Source organism: Ruditapes philippinarum, unplaced genomic scaffold, assembly GCF_026571515.1.
Source record: "Ruditapes philippinarum isolate M1 unplaced genomic scaffold, ASM2657151v2 ctg1340_1_1_1_1, whole genome shotgun sequence".
NCBI lineage: Eukaryota > Metazoa > Mollusca > Bivalvia > Venerida > Veneridae > Ruditapes > Ruditapes philippinarum.
This window is the reverse complement of record NW_026861266.1, coordinates 283953-309577: the sequence shown is the minus strand read 5'-3', so window position 1 is coordinate 309577 and position 25625 is coordinate 283953. Positions and strand designations below refer to the sequence as shown.

The 25625-nt window shown below is 32.6% G+C and overlaps 1 protein-coding gene across 4 annotated transcripts in view; it reads left to right on the top strand.

The window, feature by feature from the left end:
* The window catches only part of LOC132715100 (cap-specific mRNA (nucleoside-2'-O-)-methyltransferase 1-like), a 37662-nt gene extending 12343 nt beyond the window's left edge, over nucleotides 1-25319 (top strand). For 2 of the 4 annotated variants that reach the window (XM_060698083.1, XM_060698081.1), the window contains 22 exons: nucleotides 957-1009; nucleotides 1040-1069; nucleotides 1440-1601; nucleotides 1967-2059; nucleotides 3062-3133; nucleotides 3565-3659; nucleotides 4918-4990; nucleotides 6033-6225; nucleotides 7857-7975; nucleotides 11002-11098; nucleotides 11636-11768; nucleotides 12810-12995; nucleotides 13442-13498; nucleotides 15113-15170; nucleotides 15813-15881; nucleotides 17358-17498; nucleotides 18842-18970; nucleotides 19510-19601; nucleotides 21092-21208; nucleotides 21780-21901; nucleotides 22578-22686; nucleotides 23539-25319. In XM_060698083.1, coding sequence (XP_060554066.1) covers nucleotides 957-1009; nucleotides 1040-1069; nucleotides 1440-1601; nucleotides 1967-2059; nucleotides 3062-3133; nucleotides 3565-3659; nucleotides 4918-4990; nucleotides 6033-6225; nucleotides 7857-7975; nucleotides 11002-11098; nucleotides 11636-11768; nucleotides 12810-12995; nucleotides 13442-13498; nucleotides 15113-15170; nucleotides 15813-15881; nucleotides 17358-17498; nucleotides 18842-18970; nucleotides 19510-19601; nucleotides 21092-21208; nucleotides 21780-21901; nucleotides 22578-22686; nucleotides 23539-23680 — 2342 coding nt within the window. In that variant the 3' untranslated portion in view covers nucleotides 23681-25319. Of the gene's footprint in view, nucleotides 1-956; nucleotides 1070-1439; nucleotides 1602-1966; nucleotides 2060-3061; nucleotides 3134-3564; nucleotides 3660-4917; nucleotides 4991-6032; nucleotides 6226-7856; nucleotides 7976-11001; nucleotides 11099-11635; nucleotides 11769-12809; nucleotides 12996-13441; nucleotides 13499-15112; nucleotides 15171-15812; nucleotides 15882-17357; nucleotides 17499-18841; nucleotides 18971-19509; nucleotides 19602-21091; nucleotides 21209-21779; nucleotides 21902-22577; nucleotides 22687-23538 lie in introns of all 4 variants that reach the window. The other 2 variants (XM_060698082.1, XM_060698080.1) reach the window with 1 other exon arrangement.
* The last annotated feature ends 306 nt before the right edge of the window (nucleotides 25320-25625 follow it).

The window sequence follows — 25625 nt, the reverse complement described above, 5'->3', positions numbered from 1 at the left end:
CTTTGTAACAACATGCTCAGTCAAAAATCACTATTTTGCGTTGATTTTTTCCATCAAAATTGATTTCAAAGTGCTGCAACTTCTCAATGGATTGAGATAGAGTCAAAGGCTTTTCAGCGTTGGTTACACATTACCTTACGATCGACCTGGGGTCATTTTTAGCCTCTCACAAGTCCAAAATTTTCTTGGCGATGAGGGGGACTGCCGCCCCCCTTCAAACCCCCCAAACAGAAGGGGGCACATCCCCCTTCTGGCAACCCCCTGATGTACCTTTTTGATAGGGGCGGCGCCGAAAAAGTGATCACTTTTTTTAGCAACATTTCCCAAACGAAAAACAGTGTTTGGGGCCTAAATAGGGTAATTTTTCACTGTTTGAGGCCTCAAAAAGGGGGGGGGTCGAAAAGCCGTCAAAACACGTCTATATGAAGTAAAGGGTTAACAGTGAATGTCCCCCACCATGAAGCTTCCACAGTGATGTTTCTTCCTTCCAAAACTTTATAAGCGGCTTTTTTAAAACATATTTACTTTTGTCAGCTGCAGCATTGTCAAAGTACAAATACAGGTATGCTGAAAACCTTACACTACCACAGTGACAAAGCATAGCACATGCTTTATTGTATCATAATAATTGCAAGTTGTTAACATTGGTTTACTAGATTAAATACTGCTATGTTGATTTAAGAAACATTTTTTAGTGTCCCAGAAAAATCAGTCTGGAAATTATGGCATGTATGATTAAGTATAAAACTAGTAGATTTGTTTAAAACTTCATGAATATTTAATGCTTTACATGTAAGTGGAAGACCTTATATATATATGTATCATGAATCCATGATTCAGGTCAAAACAATATTTTATAACTTCAAAAGTAAACACCCATATACTTGAGGTAACTTTCACCTTTTGTTTTTAATATATTTTACAAACTACAACACAAAGTTTTTTATTTAATTCAGAATCGGACAATGATGGGGAACCGATCGAGCCCCCTGTCAAGAAGCCACATACCACCTATGATGCTGTCAAGAAGCCACATACCCAATATAATGCTTTTGCTGAGAAGATGATGGTAAAAATAAAAAGTTGTTATTATTGTCTTGAATGGTGGGGTGGCTATGGTTGGGTATTGTATGATATCAAATTTTTATACTATAGTGAATGCCATTCAATAAATGGCAACATGTCTGGTATAAAATCAAAATTTCTTTACAATTATTTTTGAAAAATATCATGTATTATATACTTACTGTATTTGCTTTTGGGTGTATGATAACTGACTTTGTGGCATCAACTGTTGCATTATTCATAATATGATTTCATGTTGACTTGTCAGCAGATAAAAGATCTTGTCAGATACTTGTGTACCTACCTGTTCACTGTCTGGTCTAACAATTTATAAACAAATCTTGTTAAATTTATTTTTATTTACATCTTTACAGGCCAAGATGGGCTATAAAGAAGGAAAAGGTCTTGGAAAAAATGCACAAGGTCGTGTAAACATTGTTGAAGCATCTATGCAAAGGGGGAGGAGAGGTCTTGGCTTAACACTGAAGGGGCTAGAGCCATCAATGGAAGCTGACTGGAATGAAGAGGACGATCAGGTGTGAAAGATTATTTTTGCATAAAATGAATGTATTAAATGGTTAAAAGATTGTTGATCTCAAAGTATTTTCTAAGTTACAGATAATAATAGATAACTGGAAAGTTAAATAAGGACGGTGAAAGTGTCTTGATTACTGACGTTGTACATTATTGTACTGGTCAGAGCAATCATGGTCAATTATCATTCCATCAGTTATTGTATTTTCATATTATAATTGTTCTTCCCAATATTTTCTTTGGAAATGCTTTGATTATTTATTGTTTTTGAAAACTCATTTTTTTAACAGACTTATATTGACATTAATGTCTATACAATCACAGGAAATATTGAATAGAAATATGTAACAATTTGTTATAAATAAAGGTTATCATAGACGAGGTGGTAGAGTGGTTACCATGTTGTGAGGAAGCAGTTCCATCTATAGAGGTTCTGAGAAACTGGAAAACAATAGGACCAGTAAGTGATGGAGACTGTCTTTTTGTGTAAAGTTAAACTGTTGGAGGGTTTGTATAATTTGCGTCCAGTAGTTATTGGTTTTTATATCAAATTGGTTTTGTTAACTGATCATCTTGATGTATTATAGAAAGCTACTCTCTCTGCCCCCATCAACATCTTGGTTGATCTGATTGTAATCAAACTTGATATGCATTTATATATATGAAAAAGAAAATATCAGACTCAACATATGTCATCAAAATGGATTTTTTTATTATAACCCTTAGTTACTAAAAATGGCATTTTTACGGAAAAGACATCTGAAGCCATATTTTACAACGGGATGGTAAGATTATGATGCTCATTCAAAATTCAATTGCTCATTGTTGAATTATGGCCATTTGTTTAAGTAGCAGCTATATCAATACTAAAAACAAAACATATTTTAACAGATATTGCATTAATGAAAATTCAGTAAGAAAATTATTCCCATTTGTGTTTGAGAGTGAGTTATGACCCTTTGTAACTTATAATGTACCTTATAAACAAAAAACTACAAAACAACATGTAGTGTCACAGGGTGAGAAAAATGTGCACCCTAACTGGGACTCGAACGTGGGACCCTCACAACACTGTTCTTTGGCTCTACCGACTGAGCTATCTGGCCGCTTACACATCTTCTCCCCTCAATAGTGAACAGTTCTAAACGATGACATACTCCCCTGCTGTATTGAAATTAGTTCTCAAATTTCACAGAGTTACAGAGCAATTTAAATTAAACTGTGAACTATATTCAGTCATTGTCCTTTGTTGGGCGCCAAATGTCATAGGGTGAGAAAAATATGCAGCCTTACCCATACTCAAACATGAGACCTTTGGTCCGCGGCTCTGCGGACTAAGCTATCAGACCACTTATATATCTTTTTCCCTTCAATAGTGAACAGTTCTGGACACTTGAATAAACCTTGTTTATGTACATTGACAGGAGAAAGTTTAATTGTATGAATTTTGCATGAATTACAGAAAAAGTTGACATTAGACAATGAGACACAGTTCTGTACAGAAAATACTCTCGAAGAAGTTCTCAGTAGTAAGGTATATACTTTTGATCTATTAGTATAGTAGATAATTGTCAATAATTTGTTACCTCGTGTTATGACTGGGATCGTAATTTAAAGAAAAGCATTTGCAATAAGCTTGTATCCACACGTAATATACAAGTTGATAATTGATTTATATTGCCAACTGATGCAGATGAAAAAAAAAGTGCTATCATTTTCTGAACACCTGCGGTGCTACATAGAGTCTTTTATATCCCAAGTAAAGAGCAGGGTAATTTTTAGATCTAATTTTATACTTTAAAGTGTGTATTTAAATCTCAAAATTTCTTCTTTCGTTAAAATCAAGATGAGTCTCTAAGTAAAGCATATTAAAAACCTGCAACAAGGACACATGGTCACAATCTGTTATGTATGTTATTATCTATTAATGTATGTTTTTGAAATGTTTTGATTTTGATTTTTCAGAGTATATTTGACAGACTGGAACCTGAAGAGATGAGGAAAGCTAGAACCAGGTCTAATCCATATGAAACTATCAGAGGGGCTTTCTTTCTTAACAGGTGATATTTACGAGCTTTATTCAATTTACAAGAAAATACAGAAGTAAAATCTTGAGATTGAAGGACAGTTTAGTATCAAAACTTGAAAATTTTATTTCCAGAACAGTTAAATTTTTTTTTCCTAAGACATGAAATAATATTTTTAGTAGATAGAAATCTATTTCTAACACATCAATTGAGCGATGTGTTTGTTCATACTGAGAGATTTGTGTTGCTTATATTGGAGGTTTGTTTCTAATGCATTATGTAATGATTATAGAGCAAAGCCACTAGTATAGAGTAAGGGCTCCAGTATAGAGTGTTGCATATTTAGAGGTTAATACTTGGTTGCTGCTCGCCATTATGCGATAATGGCCCGAAGATGTGCATAATGGCCTGAGTTCGAAATACGGCGTTTAGATATCGCCGCTAATCTTGGTTGTCACCTTTTCTAAGACACGAACAGTTGTCAATGTAAACAAATGTCTATCATACTGTACAGTTTGACACTCCGATTAACTTAGAAAACAAGACAACACAAAATAAATATAAGAAAATGTTGTTATATTGTTATTTCTATCAATAATACAGAACCCTACTCTTCACATTTTTTGTGAGAATTACATTTAGATCTAGTGCTAGTTTTTTTATGAAGTTCTGTGCCTTCAAAAACGGTTTCTGAGACTGTCTAGGCTCCGACCTTTTAGTACAGTCAATCTAAAATCATATTTGGAATTTCTGAGGTCTATTTTCTTGAGTTTATAAATCTTCAATGATAAGCTTGCTGATTGTGATTAATTATGTCATTTAAACTTTAAAAAAAAATTGTGTACAAGTGACTACAGTTCATTCAACGTCAACAGTCATCTGAAAGTCACTGAGAGTTGATGACGTCATTCTGCATGGGCGCTCATTCACTCGCCCATTATGGAAAAATAATGCCGAGAGCAAGGCGGCCAAAATTGCATAATGACCTAGATCTTGCCATAATGGCCCTGAAATACCCTAGATTTTGTTACTATATATAGTAACATAGGTATTAATTTACCATTATAGAGCAAGGCCTATGTCTACAGTAAAGAGTAAAGCGTGAACCACCAGAAAAAAGATAGGCCAGCCTATATTGCTAAGTATGCCAGCCAGATAATTGTATAGGCAGCTGTACTTGTAATATTTTTGCAATGACCATTTAAAAAGTACAGTCCTACATTCAACACAAGACAATAAGTGTAGAGGTTGAAATATATTGATATAAATTGACACTTTGTTAATTCTTTAGGGCAGCTATGAAGATGGCAAACATGGATGCTGTTCTAGACTTTATGTTTACAAATCCAAAATACCCGAATGGGGTAAGTTAATAGTCATTAACAGATATGATTGATATATCAGGTGACCCAGAATATTGTGAAGTTATTATTATTATATTATATATACATTGTTTAGTACAATACTGAATTCTATTGGTGGACTACACAGCTGTTAAACCTATATTGGATGAGGTGCTAGCCAAGTGTGATATAGCTGAAATAGGTTATGCAGGTATAAACAAGTCCAATATAATCAGAATTGCTCTAAACAATGAAAAATGATGTCTTTTAATTCACACCACAATGTTTTGACAGAACTTTGTTACTTGAAGTACAATAATGATTTGATATGGATTTTTGGACTCTGGAAATGAAAGTGGGACCAGAAAGAGTGTGATATGCATTTAATATAGATTTTTGGACTATGAAAATGAAATGAGGCTCTATGGGTACAATATGCATTTGATATAGATTTGTTGGATGCTGAAAATGAAAACTAAATAGATAAAAGGATCCAATAATGATTTCTATCAAAACATCACCTGGTACAAATGCTGAAAGTTCTTTGGTTATATTTCATAAGGTGTGAAATAATTCTCTTAACCAATTTTTGATAAAATTGTTAAAGCACACAACCATACTCAGTACTGAACATTTTTTGTCAGCATTTTCTGGATATTCAATTTTTTCAGTATAAAGTTGGTTTTAAGAAGAAAGTTTATAGAGATAAGAATCTAGATATAATGTTCTCAGACAAGAATCTGAAATCAGATGTACATAAACCCTTAAACTGCTGAATTTCATAAATGTACTTGTCCAGCTTTCATTTTTGGCATATACATGTTTATGGATATATTTGCTTTAGTACTCTTGGAAAAACTTTTTATAAGGTTGTGAAAAAATGTGAATTTAGATGTTGATTCATGATTCAGTTGAAACTAGCTTAGTTAATACAACACTGTTTTGACAAAATGTAAAATTTTTACATTTAAGAATTGTACAAAATGTAAAATGCTTTGTTACATTTACAGATGTTTACATTTAAGAGTTTTACAAAATGTATAATATTTCATTATGATTGTAGAGGCCAATGGTTGGACCCAATGATCTTCTATATTTTGCTGATATCTGTGCTGGTCCTGGGGGGTTTAGTGAGTATGTACTATGGAGAACCAATGCAGAGGCTAAAGGATTTGGTATGACCTTGAAAGGATCTTGTGATTTCAAACTTGAGGACTTTTTTGCTGGCCCACCTGAGATGTTTGAACCTCATTATGGTAATTTTTAAATTTTCCCAGATTTTTGGTAATGCAACTGAATATGAGGTTTTAACACAAAACTTTAACCTCGACCATTACATGGAAATAGTACAGCCTCTAAATTTCTCAGTAGGATACACATAGATGAACTTCATTACAATTAAGCTATTAGAGGTTTTGGGGTCAAAAGTTGAGATCACCAGGGTCAAGGCATACCGATGTTAATTAAAAAAATAACAGTTGAACAGTTGTTTCCTGTGCCTTTAAAGGCATTCAGATATTTTCTGATACAGATATTTGGTATAGACTCTCTGCAAGGCAGACCTCTACATGTATGCTGAGTAAAATTTGAGCAGGAATTGCTATACATCAGAGGGCAACTATATAAGTTTTAAAGATTTAGTTACCACTTGTGGCTTAGGGGTTGCCTTTAAGGGTTGAGACATCAGAATTGCAGCCACAGTTTATCCCTGCATGTTCGTATTAAAGAGGTGAGGAAATGGGTCCGAATTACTAGAGTCTATGCATCTTTTGGCTCCAGCAGATGTGGTGGTTTTGACCCCTGGTGTTGCTTTAAGTTTGTAACACCCAAGGTTAGTCAAACACATCTTTCGTATTTTGGCACCTTACATGTATTATCTAAATTGTGTTGGTCTGTAAATCAAACAAAACAAAATATTTTGTTTGTGATAACAAGGGTGTTTTTGTTGATGTTAACTTGTTAAGGTAGACCATGGGTAATGGGCACCATAAGGAATGGTAAAATTGACAACATAGGACAGTTATATGTCTTCAAGGTCACCTGTATGCAAAATTTAAATAAAATTTACCGTGTGGTTTATGAGTTATGGATATATTTCTGAACTAAGACTTTGCCATTAGAAGGGCTTATTTTCAGAAATGAGAAAACTCTAATTAATCTGTGATATCATCATTATGAAATATGTTTTTCTATTGCTCATTGTTGAGAAACAAATAATAACATTCAGGTAACAAATTATACAAGCAAAATGTTTGTTTCTAACAAAATGTTCTTAATATGTATAAAAATGTTCCCCTACCCCACCCACTTTAAACACCAATTTTACCATTTCCCTATCTAAAATGCCTTATTCAAAATATCCCTAAAATTTACCATAATGAGGTGCTGTTTTCAAAGTTTGCCAAAATTTTCTTAAATGTATATTAGTTGATCATGCGAAATATAAAATACTTTTACCGTGTAGTTTTTATTTTATTAAACTTTGAAAATATCTGGTATCATATTTGCTATAAATTTTGGCATTATTTAGCAAATAAATACCTACAATAATTATATAATTTAAATCAAACCCTTTTTTTCTTCCATAAGGGATCAGAGAGATACATAAATAATGTTAAAAAGAAAAAAAGAAAGAAAAAAAAGTTGCCCCTTCTGGGGTTTGAACCCACGCCCCTCAATTTCAATGTAGTTGGCAAGTGATTCTAGCCTATTTGAATACTCTTCAAAGTGGAGGTAATGCATTACCCATGGTCTACCTTAATTTGAGTTTGTTGTATTATGTTGATGTGGTAAAGATGATTTGATTGTTGCTTTAATGTTCTAGTACTCTAAACTTAAGGTAATAATGTTTTATATGTGTTTAGTATATATGTATGTACAATTATAGGTGTGGGAGGTATCGAGGGAGATGGTGATATATTCCGTCCTGAAAATCAACAAGCATTTATACAGTTTGTAAAAGATAATACAGACAATCAAGGTGTACATGTGGTCATGGCAGATGGAGTATGTTCATACAATTTATATATTTCTTTATATATTTGAAAATAAAAAACACCTTATATATCAGCTTTACATATGTAAGCATCTAGTTAATTCTCAAATGTCTATTAGCATATTGATATCTCGCATTAAAGTAAAATTGTCTATATGTATAGTAAAGTAATGAGTTTGTGAAATTGTGAAAATTTCAGGTAAGATAGGGATAGTGTGCAAATAAAGATTACCCTGCTGGGAAACATCAGGGGGTTTGAAATATTGGAAAAGAAAAATAAATTGTCAGACAAAGTAAAGAAAAACAAACATGTGAAAGGAAGTGCAGTTGGCAGTCTTTTTCTTTTGTTGTGATAAATGGAAATCATTTATTATTCAGAAAGAAATATTTTAGTAGTAATGTCCCTTTTTAACACACCTGTCACAAAGTGACAGGGCGCGCTCTTGTGATCACAATACATCCAGAATCTGTCCGTCTGTCTGTTGTCTGTCCGTAAACTTTTAATCTAAACCACATCTCCTCATAAACCATTAAGCCAATTTCAGCAAACTTCACAGGAATGTTCCTTTGGCAGTCTCCTTTGAAAATTTTCAAAGAATTATTTCCATGCAGAACTCAATTTGCCATGGCAACCAAAAGAAAAAACTTTAAAAAATTTTCTTTCACAAAACCCAAAGAGCTAGAGCTTAGATATTAAGCATGGAACATCCTCTACTGAGTGTCTACCAAGTTTGTTCAAATGAAACCTTGGGTCAAAACTGGCCGTGCCCCAGGGGTCATTGATTTTCCTTATATTTATATAGTAAAAACTTAAAAACCTTCATTTACAAAACCCAAAGAGGAAGAGCTTAGATATTTAGCATGAAACATCTTTTATTGGGTGTCTACCAAATTTGTTAAAATAAAAGCCCTAGGGTCAAAATTGGCCCAGCCCCAAGGGGTCATTGATTTTCTATATATATAAACACATCTTTTGGAACTTTTGTTATCCCCCGCCGATGGAATAGGGAGGGGGATATATTTTGGCGTTGTCCGTCCGTCCATTCATCCGAATTTCGTTTCCGGACTAGTTCTCTGCAACTACTGGCTGGAATTCAATGAAACTTTATGGGAATCATCAATATCAAGAGGAAATGAGCATAGCGTCGGCTTGTTCCGGTCAGACCCTTAAACTCAGAGTTATGGCCCTTGATTAGTTATGTAGTATGCATATAGAGTAAAAATCGTTTCCGCACTACTTCTCTGCATCTGCTGGCTAGAATTCAACGAAACTTTATGGGAACCTTCAATACCAAGAGTAGATGGCATATCATCGGCTTGTTCCGGTCAGACACTTTAACTCACAGTTATGGCCCTTGATTAGTTATGTAGTATGCATATGGAGCAAAAATCGTTACCGCGCTACTTCTCTGCAACTACTGGCTGGATTTCAATGAAACTTTATAGGAACCTTCAATACCAAGAGGAGATGCGCATATCGTCGTCTTGTTCCCGTCAGACACTTTAACTCAGAGTTATGGCCCTTGATTAGTTATGCAGTATGCATATAGAGTAAAAATCGTTTCCGCGCTACTTGTCTGCAACTACTGGCTGGAATTCAAAGAAACTTTATGGGAATCTTCAATACCAAGAGGAGATGTGCATATCGTTGCCTTGTTCCGGTCTACCCTTTAACTCAGAGTTATGGCCCTTGATTAGTTATGCAGTATGCATATAAAGAAAAAATCCTTTCCGCACTACTTCTCTGCAACTACTGGCTGGAATTCAACAAAACTTTATGGGAACCTTCAATACCAAGAGGAGATGCGCATAGCGTCGCCTTGTTCCGGTCAGACACTTTAACTCAGAGTTTTGGCCCTTGATTAGTTATGCAGTATGCATATAGAGCAAAAATAGTTACCATGCTACTTCTCTGCAACTACTGGCTGGAATTCAATGAAACTTTATAGGAACCTTCAATACCAAGAGAAGATGCGCATATCATTGCCTTGTTGGGGTCAGACACTTTAACTCAGAGTTATGGCCCTTGATTAGTTATGCAGTATGCATATAGAAAAATATTCGTTTCCTTGCTACTTCTCAGCAACTACTAGCTGGAATTCAATGAAACTTTATTGGAACCTTCAATACCAAGAGGAGATGCGCATATTGTCACCTTGTTCAGGTCAGACATTTTAACTTAGAATTATGACCCTTGATAACTTAGGCAGTATACAACCAGAGCAATAATCGTTTCCGTGCTACTTCTCTGTAACTACTGGCTGGAATTCAATGAAACTTAATGGGATACTTAGAGGAGATGTGCATATAGTCGCCTTGTTCCGGTCAGATACTTATAACTCAGATTTATGGCCCTTGATTAGTTATGCAGTATGCATACATCTTATTGGCATTTCCAGATATTACTATTTAACACAAAGTTATGGCTCTGTTATTGCCCTAAATATTTATCAAGTTCAAAGAATATTACTGTTTATGCCATGATTAATATATAAATAAAGCCTTATGTCTTCAGTTGTTATGTTAATAATAACCAGTACTCGGCGGGGGATATAAATTCAACGAATTTGCTTGTTTTCCCTAAGCAATAGCAACCAGTAATGTTTTTACACTTGCACTATTTCTGTTACAGATATGAACTTTGTGATATCATCAGATTTTATATATGATTTTGTTGATAGTTTACAATGCTTGGAATATTAATAAAAAAAATGTTATTATCAGACAAGTGTTCACAAGCATGCAGTGCTCTTTTTTTGTCTTCTTAATTTGTATTACATATCTAAAGCACTTTTCACAAAAAACAACTTGCTTGTTAGTAATATTAGAATATTTTAAGCCCTTGTACAGTGGATGCATTTTATAGACGACATTATTGAGATTATTAGGAAAAGATCTCTGAGCTTTAAGATTTTGCTTGCTTTTTCTCATACCTCACATTTTAATAAAAAAAAAATTATGAATATTTGAATTAACTTTGTGTGGCATTGTTAGTTCATCATAACCCAAAGCTGTATATGAGTTATTTAAATTTCAGGGATTTTCTGTTGAAGGTCAGGAAAATATTCAGGAAATTCTCTCAAAACAGTTATATTTATGTCAGTTCCTAGTTGCAGTGTCTATACTTAGAACAGGTAATTATTGTCTGTACACTTGAAATTGTCACTCTTCCTGTGTAAATACCTGGTAGCAATCATAACGATCTTTTTCTTATTATACACATGCAGTTGTTATTATTCATTTGAGATTATTTTGAAGAAACATCCATGTTAAGATCTAGGTCTTAGGTTACAAAGTAAATTGTGAATGTTAAACTCAGATCCCAGGTATCAGATTGGCCAAAAGACCTGCACATAATATACACTGACCAATGAAAATCCTTAGATGTGAGACAGAGCTCAGAAAAATGTTTAATAATCTCAGGGCTAGTTTTGGGGTAGTTTCTTGTACACTTTTTTACAGTTATTATGCATGTGCCAGTTTAGTGTAATAGTGTCTGTTCATAGACCAGATAACCTTTTATGGTACACGTGCAGTTGTTGTTATACTTTTGTTAACTCTTTGTAGACAAGATTTTGTTCAAAAAGTTGTATTTTCTGATAAACTTATAAGCTTCTTGCCTGTAGATTAATGAAAGGAATAATAAAATGTGAAAATGAATTTGTTTTCAGGTGGCCATTTTGTATGTAAATTGTTTGACCTGTTCACACCATTCAGTGTTGGTCTTGTATATCTCATGTACAGAATATTTGAAGGTGTTTCTATATTTAAACCTGTGACAAGTCGACCAGCCAACTCAGAAAGGTAAGTTTTATAACACATATTTAATATTATTATCAAATAAGAGATAGTATGTTTGTTTTTTAGCTGAAGACCTTTGTATTGTCACAAGGCTTTGCTTCTAAAACAATTAAAATACTCAATTTTCATATAAGAGCCATTTTATTTTAGTATTGGCCCTGTACCTGTCATATTTTCCCTGACTGTCTCATTTTGGCCTAGACACTGTTCTTGTGTTGGCCTTAACTGTTTTATAATGACCTTCACTCTTATATAGGCCATTACTGTCTAATAATGTCACATATTGTCTCATATTGACCCTGTCTTATAATAGGCTCTGAGCTGGCTTATTATTGCCCTGTCTCATCCTTGCTGAGACTGTCTTATTTTGACAATGAATGTCTTATACAGGCCCTGACAGACTCTGACTGTCAAATATAGGCACTGACTGTTTTATATTGGCCCTGTGTTAAACTATATTGTCTTCAGAATTCTATTACAGGCAGGACAGAAAAACTTTTTCAATATGTGGGTACAAAAATGGTTTCATACTTCACATGTACTTATTATTACCAATACCAAGTCTATAATCCTGACAAGTTTCATAACTGTGTCATCAGTTTATCTCCAGTAATCTAATCTCTGCATTTTGGTGTACAAATATGCATGTAATAGTACACAATGTTCAGCTTTCTTTACTCCCTGTCTATTAACCCTGAACCTGCTGGAACTAAAAGTGATTAGCTTAGAGCCAGGACAGCCTACATGTGTGCACTCCGAACAGGTTCTATTCTGATGGTTAACCGACTTCAAATTTTCATCTTTCCCCAAAATTAAAAATGTGCAGTTTCACTGGGACTCGAACCTGGACTCTCAGAATACTGTTCCATGAACAGTTCTGAACTGTGACATAGACAAAGCCTTGAACATATTTTTTTACGTAAAAATAATAATAATACAAGAATAAAGAGTAAAAAATGGATCATGAATTGCTTTTTTATCATCCATACTACTTAAAATTTCTGGAAGAATATATATATTTATCAGGTTTTATTTTCATAACAGATATATTATATGTAAGAGTTTACGTAAGGACTGTGAACCGGTCAGACAGTACTTTCATGAAATAAACTTGAACCTGTCGGAACTACTGCGACCTACATCAGACGAGGATCTTACTGATATAGTGCCAATGTCATACCTACAAAACAATGAAGCATTCTATGAGTATATATGTGTGTCTAATGATAGGTTAGTTTAAATTAGAATATTCAATCAAGTTGTACTATTGGCAAAATACTACTGTAGTTCGAATCTTGCCCCACACCTGTAAGAATTTCAGCCTAGATAAATCTATTTCATGTGATTATTCTAACTAACTTTAAAACAGAATAATAAAGTTCTACAAAGGTGCTTCTACATTTTTCTTTCACTCATGCCTTATAGAAAGTAAGTTGTTATACCAAAGACCTTGTTTATGTTTGATAAAATTGGATAGTTGTTCTACCAAGGTACTTGTTATGCTTTATAAAGGTCAGTTTTGTTCTACTAGTCTGATTGTTTATGCATGACAAAAGGTCAATTGTTCTACTTTTTCATGAAAGATCACTAGTTCTAGCAAATGCTTATTTTTGTATACAAAATGATATATATTAATAATTGTCATTGAAAAAATACCTTTTTATTTGTAATTTCAGTCTTGGAAAGCTTCAGATATTGAATCTGCAAAAAATTCGAGTTTTTACACAAAATACGTGAGTACTAAACAATGTTGAGACATTTTATGAACGTTATTTATTTTTTAATCAGTTGAATGATTTTAGACTATGTCTAAGAAACAAATACAGCTTCTCAGAGGGTCAAAATTTTAATTATACCCTCACAAACAAAGTTTAGGGAAGTTATATAGGAGTCAGCTTGTCGGTCAGTTGGTCCGTCAGTCCACATCATGATTTCCGGATGATAACTAGAGTTTGGAATGAGGTATTGTAATCAAACTTGGTATATAGCAACCTTATGTGGAAACCCCGGTTGGTATTGCATTTGGACCACCTGGGGTCAAGGTCACAGTTACTAAAATTAGAAAGATGGTTTTCGGACAATAACTAGAGTTAGGAATGAGATTTTGTAATCAAACTTGGTGTAAAGCAAGCTTATAGAAGACCCCTGTAGGGATTGCAATTAATTGAAATAATTCTTTGTACATAAGTAATACTTCATTTTCTGTAGGTTAATTTCAAATTCTTCTTCAGACCACTTATTTTTCAAAAGTCAAAGTTGCGAGTGGGTGGAATAATCACCTACAGTAATAGGTGTAGTTTCTGAAAGATTTGGCGAAAATATGGAAAATTGCTGCACAAACTGTTCTATAACTTTTACAATAAGTTCAGATGTGATTTGTTTTTCTGTTACTTTACATAATTTAAGGCCTGATTGTGACAGTTTTGAGCATTAAGTCCATCAATTGCTTGAAACCTTTATGATGAAGTATTTAAGAAATTGATACTTATTCAGAATTCTAAAACATAATGATCTTGAATTGTTTAAAATTGCATTGACTCACTTTTAACAGGAACAGAGCTGGAGTGAAAATGTACAATCATTGGTTCATAATGTACAATCATTGGTTCATAATGTACAATCATTGGTTCATAATGTATAATCATTGGTTCATAATGTACAATCATTGGTTCATAATGTATAATCATTGGTTTATAATGTATAATCATTGGTTCATAATGTATAATCATTGGTTTATAATGTACAATCATTGGTTCATAATGTACAATCATTGGTTCATAATGTACAAGTTCATAATGTACAATCATTGGTTCATAATGTACAATCATTGGTTCATAATGTATAATCATTGGTTTATAATGTACAATCATTGGTTCATAATGTACAATCATTGGTTCATAATGTATAATCATTGGTTCATAATGTACAATCATTGGTTCATAATGTACAATCATTGGTTCATAATGTACAATCATTGGTTTATAATGTACAATCATTGGTTCATAATGTACAATCATTGGTTCATAATGTACAATCATTGGTTCATAATGTACAATCATTGGTTCATAATGTATAATCATTGGTTTATAATGTATAATCATTGGTTTATAATGTACAATCATTGGTTTATAATGTATAATCATTGGTTTATAATGTACAATCATTGGTTCATAATGAACAATCATTGGTTCATAATGTATAATCATTGGTTCATAATGTACAATCATTGGTTTATAATGTATAACCATTGGTTTATAATGTACAATCATTGGTTCATAATGAACAATCATTGGTTCATAATGTACAATCATTGGTTCATAATGTACAATCATTGGTTTATTTTTCAGTAACTTATATGAGACTAGACAAAAAGATGTCAGAGCTACATTATTAAAGAAATGGCAGGTAAGTCATCATGTAACTAAACATTACATAAGAACATTGTAATTTAAGGTTAGATAATTCTCAATATCTTACCTAGTGGGTATAGATATAGTATAGGTCAAAATGGGTAATTTCTCTTTTGTTACCTGTATTTTCACTACTTTGTATGAAAAAAACCATTGGGAGTGCCATGCTTTCTTCATGCTAGTGTGATGTCATTTAACTGATATGTTTGGATTATTAAACTTCTTTGGCCTTCATTGTATTATATGATGCTGTTTTTACATTGTGCACTGAGTAACAAAACCAGTTAAGCAGTTAATGGACAAGTTTTGGTGCCTGCTTTTTTGTTGAGAATTTTATCTTATAGAATATGAATTTACCAAACCTGGAAATGAAATTGAATTGTATTGATAGATATACATGTAATAGAAATATTGAAATGTTGTTTATAAGTTGTACAAACAACTGTACCTTTTGGTCTTCAATGTAAAAATTGAGTCTTTCCTGAAATATTTATAAAAACAAAATGTATTGAATAGAGGGCTCTTACAGCATATTCTGTTTCTAACTGGTGATACTGTATGACAACATTATTATTTAATGTATTATTATTTGAGCAATTATATAAAAGTTTGTTAAGTTATTTCTTGTGTTTAACAGGTAGATGATGAAGTTAGAACAGCCCCTGCTAAATCCCGACCACAAGAGAAAATACAGAGTCTTTTGGGTGTAAGTATTGCTTTGTATCATGTCATATACAGTGGAGCCTTGCTTATCCGAACCCTTCTAATCCGGAATCCTTTCTAATCCGAACGAAGTGTCCGGTCCCGATTTTATCCGTTCTATTTTTAATAGTAAAAAACCTTTCGGATACGGAACCTGTCTACTCCGAATTCCGGACGATTTTTTCAATTTTTGTTCTTATTTTACTCTAAAATTTACCTCTCGGATCCGAACAGATTTTGCCAAATGTCACACCTTCATTCAAAATAACAAATAATCGCACATCTTGCAGGTGTAAACATACACCAAACTGATAAGTGTTATTTCGCTTGATTAATGGGTGAAACGTATGATCTGCGAAGGTGTGAAAATTACACTTAGCTTGCCTTGATATCTTCTATAATTGCTTAATTGATTGTTTTTCGTCAGTTTTTCGTCAGCTTCTATAAATATTTTGATATAATGCAATAGAAATATCTTTTAATCCTTTGTATTGGATTCAATGATACGTGATTAAGTAATGAAAATTAATGTAAACTGTCAGTAAATTCGGATAGTCGCTGAATCGGATAAGAGTAAACAACAACTGACAAATGCTGGTACGAATATCTAATCATGTCTCGGCCTCCTGTTTAACATCGTAGGTTAACTTACCCTAGAGGACATAATATTTTTGCTTATTTATTTATTTTTATTTCTTTATTTTTGTATTTAGATGTATTAAAATGAACGGTAAGAGACTGCTAAATAAAATATCTAAATTGCAATTTCAAATACATTCCCGTTTTCTTTCCTTAAACTATTTTGCAAATAACATGAAAAAAACATGTAAAAAAAACCTTCTAATTTGGAAACCTTTCTAATCCGGAAACCTTTCTAATCCGAACTTTTCTTCTGGTCCGGACGAGTTCGGATTAGACAGGTTCCACTGTATATGTATATATATGATAAATGCACTGTTTCCAAGCAGCCATATCTTCATTATTCGAAGAAGAACTTGTGAAAATGAAAACCAGTTTCAGTATAGACAGAGAGATGATTCTTAACAAATGCTTTATTATTTTGAATTGAATTTCATTTGTGTACTGTTGAAGATTTTCACACAAAATGAGCAAATATGAAAATAATTTAAGTTTTCTGTGTGTTTGAAAAAAGAAAAATGCATTGAACAAAAAAATAGTCACCTTGGGATCAATGATTGCTGACTGGTGGACATAAAGCGAAGGTCTAAAAAATAGAACTTTGGCTATAGATTCAGTTACAGTTCTTGACAGTACTCTCAGTGCTTTGATTCTATATTTTGTCATAGCGCCTTCATTTATCAACCAATATTAAAGATATTCTTGATGTATTTAAGGTTACTTGGTCAAGGTCATTAAGGCTAAAATACATTTTTGTTACCTTTGTATATGAAGCTTAACATGTTATTTTTGTTGTCGACAGTTTAATTGTGTACATTATAAAGCATTTGTTTCTGTACAGAATGATGACATGAGTTATTTTGATCATGTGACAGAGAAATTATCTGTGGAAAATTTACGAACAATCAAAGGTGTATATGATTATAGATGTATGGTAACAGGCGACAATCCAGATAAACACATGTATATACTTAGTCTTGGGGTAAGCACTATTATTTATTACATGCTTTCCGGTGGTTTGTAGAAATATATCAGTGAAATATAAAACTGATAATTTCACTGTTTGAAACAGAGATTATCAATTTGATAATTTCACTGTTTTGAATTTAAGCCCCTTACATTGTTTCAGTGAAATACCAGCGTGCACAGTACTGGAAACCAACTTAATAACGTGACGTCGTAAATGACGTCACATTGTATTATTATTTGGCGCACTTTTCATTTAGTATTAGCTTAAAATGTCTTTTTAAATGTTTCTTTGTATATAATAAAAAGAAAATTTGTTTAGTTTAGTGTAAGATCAAAATATATTTCACATTGTGAACACCAAAAGTTCATATTACACTTGTGGCTGGGCCACTCGTTAAATATACCTTTTGGTGCTCACTTGGTGAATATATTCCAATCTTACACTGAACTAAACAAATATCCCCTATATAATAAAAATGTAAGAAATGTGTCTCACAGTAAAAATTGTTTCGTCAAAATCAGGACACATTACATGACAAGTAATATATGAATATATACAGTGACATCAATAGATACACCCCGTGAAAAATGCATTTTGGTTGATATGGCAAGTTTTCATCCATTTCAGAAATATTTTTTTCTTTAAATGACCTTGAATAATAATGCATTTATAAAGTCTATAGGCAATAATGAATTACACTCAGCTGGTGTAATTATTATTTCAGAAATGTTTTAAATCTTTGGATATAGTCCATTAAGCAATTTATAAGAGGTGTAAGGGTATTTATGAATGACACTGTGTATATTTTAGATGTATCTATGGTATAATGTTAATAGCTGATCAGTAGGGACATAGATATGTTTATACTATTAGTTATACAAGTTACTGAAGAGATAATAACCTGAATGAGATAATTATAACTTGATTATTATAACTTGATAACTATTACTTGAGGCGCTCCTCAAATTGGTCATATATTTAAAAAGATTGACTGTTATAATGGTCATTGACCAATAATTGATATTTGATAATAAAAACTTTTTGGATAAGATATAACAACTGCCTAATTAAAGACTGCCCCACTCTTTTTATCTATTAGATATGATGGATATTTATTAAATTTTCTGTAAGTTATATGGGTAATTGAATGCATACATGAACTTGATGACTTTGAACTTGACGACTTTGAAATTGAATGCAGTTACGTCAAAATCTAAAGTTGTTTTGACTTAGACCTGTACACCCACAATTTACACTTCGATAGGCAGGCTGTCATACTCTAAATATGTAAAAAGAAAAAGTACAAGTAATTCAAATACATGTATGAGGAAGCAAGTTTTTTTCTTTAATTTTAGAGGTCATCTGTGTTTCAAAGACAATGTAGACCTAATGCTCGCTGGACTAAAATGGAAGATGGTTTAAAAATAGAACTACCTCGAGATACATTAATAGAGGCAGAGATTGTGATTGAGCTGAGAGGGGAGGTAATTCTGTATAATATTGTTAACATCAGAAAGTGAAAAAAGACATGTCAGTATATTTACTCAAAACCTACTGGTGGCATCTGAATCTATCCATGTGACCAGTGCACATCTGTGCTGTCCAAACATGGTCTTCAGTTTGCTATGCAGTCAGTAAATATTTTGAATTTGTTTCTGAAAATGATGAATGGTTTTGTCCAGATTGATAGATGTCATAACATGTACATTTAAGATATTTAGCATTTAAAGGATTCAATTGACTGTGTGATATTTAAGTAAAAAGTATAAGTAAAATTTTATAATATATATCATAAAATATATTGTACCAAATACAAATTTAGTGACTTCTGTATAACTCACTGACAGAACAACATGTCAAGTAATGTTTCTTTATGTTACTGGTAAATATTTGTGTTTTTTTTTTAATGAAATATTGAATATTTTGTAATAAAACAGCATATAAACTCTCTGTAGGATTTTGACTTCATGATTGGAAAATAAAAAGATGAAATATACATGTGAAATAATGATTGTATTTTAAGGGAACTGGACAAAGGAAGATCACAACAATGCATGCACTAGATGCCCTCTTCCTGTATGGTAAAGACGTTAGAAAATTACACTTCATTGAAAGGTTAGTATGTTAAGTCAGTTATAGATCACTTAAATTTTGAAAGCCTACATAGCTGATTAGTTTAGACTGTTGAGTAAGAATTATTTTCCCCCACATTGCAATTTGCACTTCTAGTGCCAGTGCTATACAAAATATTTTATGTTGTATTCAGATTGTATTCAGTAAGCTTGCCAAACCATGTTGCATATACCCTTGTGCTTATATAGTATTACCTCTACAGCTTATATAGTATTACCCCTACAGCTTATATAGTATTACCCCTACAGCTTATATAGTATTACCCCTACAGCTTATATAGTATTACCCCTACAGCTTATATAGTATTACCCCTACAGCTTATATAGTATTACCCCTACAGCTTATATAGTATTACCTCTACAGCTTATATAGTATTACCCCTACAGCTTATATAGTATTACCCCTACAGCTTATATAGTATTACCCCTACAGCTTATATAGTATTACCCCTACAGCTTATATAGTATTACCCCTACAGCTTATATAGTATTACCCCTACAGCTTATATAGTATTACCCCTACAGCTTATATAGTATTACCCCTACAGCTTATATAGTATTACCCCTACAGCTTATATAGTATTACCCCTACAGCTTATATAGTGTTACCTCTACAGCATATATAGTGTTACCTCTACAGCTTATATAGTGTTACCTATACAGCTTATATAGTGTTACCTCTACAGCTTATATAGTGTTACCCCTACAGCTTATATAGTGTTACCCCTACAGCTTATATAGTGTTACCCCTACAGCTTATATAGTGTTACCTCTACAGCTTATATAGTGTTACCTCTACAGCTTATATAGTGTTACCCCTACAGCTTATATAGTGTTACCTCTACAGCTTATATAGTGTTACCTCTACAGCTTATATAGTGTTACCTCTACAGCTTATATAGTGTTACCCCTACAGCTTATATAGTGTTACCTCTACAGCTTATATAGTGTTACCCCTACAGCTTATATAGTATTACCTCTACAGCATATATAGTATTACCTCTACAGCTTATATAGTGTTACCTCTACAGCTTATATAGTATTACCCCTACAGCTTATATAGTATTACCCCTACAGCTTATATAGTATTACCCCTACAGCTTATATAGTATTACCTCTACAGCTTATATAGTATTACCTCTACAGAGCAACACCCTTTTTGAAGATAAAGATTTTCCTAGGTACCGAAGAGGGATACTTTATTTCTTTAGAGGGGTTAAAATTTATTGTGATGTCTTACTTTGGGAAGAATGGATCTTGTTGTTGTATAGAGGTAATTGCTTAACGGAGAGCTGCTCTGTTGGTGTTATACTGTATATATATATATAAGTAAATTTACACACCAAGAGGCATTCTTGTTCACTTTATTCATAAAAAAAACAGTATATATTTACCTTACAAAGATTTTGTTTTGTTATTAACGAAACATGTAAAATAAATGAATAGTTTCTCTCATGTTTTGTTTTGTTTCAGAATACAAAAGCTGAGAAAATTTGCCAAAGCAATTACAAAATTAACAAGAAGTGACCTTGTAAGATTAGTAGTTCCTGAAGTATTCAGATTTGAGGAAATTGGTCAAATATTTAGCAGGTACATGTACATACAAATTTTCATTTTCCTATGCTGGAATCGCTGATGTTACTTTACTTATATAGGATAGGCATTTTAAGATTTTCTATTCTTAAACAAACTGAAAAGCCCATAGCTTAGATATTGCTTTTGAGAGTAGCATTATCTACTAGGCTTCTAAAAAAGCTGGTCATTTCCATGGGGTAACATTTGCTGGCTAGACATATACAGGAAGGAATCTTTTTGAAATATTGTTTTTGAAACTATACTCAAAGGCTGAGAAATTAGTATTGTCCTGTATTGTCTTCAAAATTTGGTGCTGTGGTAAAAAATGGCAAAATCTTTGAGAACTTTCTATCTACATTTAGCCTAAAATGAACCTCCTGTTGCTTTTCTTTTAATATCCGTGACTTAGATCATCAGGTAAAAGCAGTTTACTGCCATGACAACCCCAGTAATTTTATTATCAAGACATAAATGTCAAATGACATCACAATTGCCTGTGGGCTCAGGCTTTAAATGCATACATATGCTCCTGCAGAGATTAATACAGGAAACAAGGTGTGTCAATCCTCTACTATCATATTTTTAGGTTGAAGTTGAAGAGAGTGAAAGGTGGAGGTCAGTTTGGCAGGTTATGCTACTGTCCTAAAGATAATGTTGATGAAAGGTTCTTTCGACCCACTGGAATACATATCATTAGAACTGTCAAAGGTCAGTCACATTATATTCTGATAATTTGCTGATTTTACAAAATATTACAGTAAAAGGAATTTTCATATCTAAAAAGCACATGTCATTTACCATGCATATTTGCCAAAATAGCGAATTATGGGTCATTTACTGCTGCACCTGCTTAAAATAAGATATGAAGAGCCACATGCGACACTTAGTCCTTTTCACAAAATGATACCATCATAGTTTACTGTTGATATAATGCTGTCTTAATACTGATTGTCTTCTTTCATTGGACTATTCAGTGTTGTCATCAGTATTGTCATATTTACATACAACAAATACTTGTTCATTTAGATAATCAAGGTGGTATCTTATTTGAAAATCCTTCAATAAACATATGATTATCTTTGCAAAGTAATTTTGATTAAATGAATCAATAAAACATGGCTGCATGCATTTGTTTTATTTGACTATTTGAGTTATTTGAAATCCCACAAGAAAATGCTTAGAAGGTGACATTTAGTTCAATGTAAAATCTTGGAACAGTTTTGTAGACTAGCTATATATTGAATTCTAATCTCTACCTTATCTCTAGAGATCTTAATGAGGTCTGATTGATTTGTTATTTGATAATTTAAGTATAAAGATGACAACAGGTGTATATTTGTTTTGATATTATATATTAACATGTTGTGTTTTTCATATTCTGTAGAACCATGGACTATGCAATGGAGTAGATCACAGAAACGGAAATATTTCTTTAACTTACATAATGGAGAATCTAAGTTTGATTGTCCACCAGATAGTATAGCTAATGTCAAGTAAGTGACTAGAGTAAATTAGATAATGTATATAAGTATCTGTCATGTATGGCCAACATTCATTCTAAATGAAACTTGGTCAGGATGTTTGTATAAAAGATACCTTAAAACATGTTTAAAATTGGATGATCTGAGTCCAAAGAGGTCAAAAGGTCAAACTAACTTGTGTCAAGACTTTGGAGGTTAAAGATTTTTATAAAAAAAAAAAAGAAAAAAGAAAACGTAAACATAAGGATAAATGAACCTTTCCCCTCAGAAATTTGCCAAATTCATGTTATAAACAATAAAGGATAATTTATATGATGGAATCAACATCTGATGAAACTGCTAGTTTATTGATTATTATGTTCAATCTCAGCTGAACATTAATATATAGAAAACAGTAGCGACACCTGCTAAAAAATTTTTTAAAAATTGCAATGAAATTGATTAATTACCAAATGTCTACACTTAATAATTTTTAACACAGGCTAGCAAGTGGCCGACCTTTCAAAACATATGAGGGGATAAATGTCCACTACAGCAAAATAAGAGGGCAAATGACCAGGTGGAAAATATCTGAGGGGGAAAGCGTCTTCCACTGCAAAATGAGGGGGCAAATTTCCGACTGGGCCAATGTCCTTGAATTAGATATGATACAAAAATTTAATATGTAAGCAAAATGCAAATCAGATGCAAATGAGACAATTTAAATTTTCTCATCGTTATGAATATTCATGTTAATTATTTTATATATCCAAAGCAAAGAAAGCTTATATCACCACTGTGCATGTATTACATATACTGTATATTATTCGAATCATGGAAATAAGATGATGTCAGAATTGTTTTGTATTTTTCTAAACATTTCAGGTCAACAAAGTTGCAAAGTTTTCATTGGGCATGGGAGGAAGGTGTGAAGTTGATAGAAGACCAGCAAGGTGATGAAGATGACTCTAAATTATCAAAGGCAAATGTGATGGACTATCTACACAGACTGTTGCCCCCAACATGAAACATTTAAAGCATAATATAAGTGCCAGGAAAATACTAAATCTTGACATTCAAGTCCTGATTTTGCAGCAGAATGTCACAGTGGAACGTCATAGTACAGTGCCGTATATCATGTGATATATAATTGATTATGGTGTTGCTATATCAGATGTTAAATGGATAATTCATGTCTGAATGATTATTGAAATTGAACGAAAGATATTTAAGTAATGAAATTATCAGATCTTAGGTGAGACTTCTTTGAGAATATGTCATAATTGTAGCCAGTGCTGTTTGAGAGACACTGTTATAATCATATACATTCTCATTTTTAGGGATATTGTGAGCTATTGTACTCACCCAGACGTTGGCATTGGTGTCACACTTTGGTTAAGTTTCTGCATGCATGTTAGTTTCTCCAAAATTACCGAAGGGAATGGGTTGAAACTTCACACCTTTATTTGAGAGCATAATAGATGGTCACTGACCAAAGTCCATAACTCTAACATGGACTATGATAGGATTATGGCCCTCTTTGAACTAAGAAAATTCTACATTATCCAGGCTCTTGTTTTACTATCAATCACTGAGAATAGTGGAGCATGCTGGTCTACTGACAGCTCTTGTTTGAATTAGTGCCATCCTTATTGTTACTGTCATGTTACAGTGTTTATATGTGTGTGTGACACTGTAACATTTGTGAATGCTGTTGACTTATTTTATCAGGTTGTGTTTGTATCAATGACTTTATACAATACATAATTAGTGAGTGATACAAAGGGTATAGTAACTTATTTTACAAGACCTTAGTATGTAAGACCTCAGTAAGTTATATGTAAGACCTTAGCAAGTTATATGACTTATTATAATGAATGTTAGAATTTGATAAGTATCAGTTTGTTGATGGTCATGATCTTAGTGTTATTTCTGTGAAGAATGTTTCTTGGAGTATGACAAGTAGCATGTACATGTACACAGTTTCCTGCTTTATAACTGTTATAGTATAAAGATAAACTATTTAGTCTTTAAATGAAGTGATACCTTGTGTTAAAGTTTATTAAATGATATAACACATTATAATCAACTACATGTAATGTCATAACATGTTGTTAAACTTGATTAAATTTTCTTAGTTTTTAGCTCACCACACCTGAGTACATAGTACTGAGAGGTGAGATTTTGTGATTGCGATCGATCAAAATTGACCAGGCCTTAAAATTGATGTGGCCCCAGGATAACTTTATTTATATAGATTAATATAGAAAACACATTTAAGTTGTCTTGTGCTAAGGGCTTAAATATTTGGCATTTAGTTTTGCCTACTGTAGTGGACCTCTTCAAAAGACACTTAAATAATCCCCGTGAGTGATGTAGTGCACTCGTGGTTCTCTCATCTTAGTCATATATTTTGATTGTAATATGAATTTGTGTCAGTGGAGTTACTTTAGTTCAAATTTTAACGGGAACATTTAACTAAAAAGGTTACATTTTGACCCGGTGTTAGATGTGTTGGGTTTTCATGCCTATCTTAATTTTCTCAGTTTATATGTAGTTGTTTTGACTTATATTCGGTCACTTTGACAAGACATGTGAAAATTGACCTGTAATGTATTTCATGAACATTTCAATGCACCAAAGAAAAAGATTTTAAATTTGTTAAATTGTTGTGTCATTTATTTTTGCCCTTTAAACGTTGTAGATTTTTTTTTTAAATATAACACTTCTGTATAGATTTGTCTGTGTAGGTGGGTTTACTGTACTATACAGTTTAAAATAAGATTAACAATTGACAGCTTTTTATCTTACCCAAGCACAACCTACTTATAGTGAGCTATTGTGATTCCCCTGTCATCTAAAATTTCTTTGAACATCTCTGAAACCAATAACTGGACATTAGCAGAATGTTGATAAAAGCGTTTACTATATCTGTGGTAAATAATCATCTTTGTGCATTATTTCAATTGTTC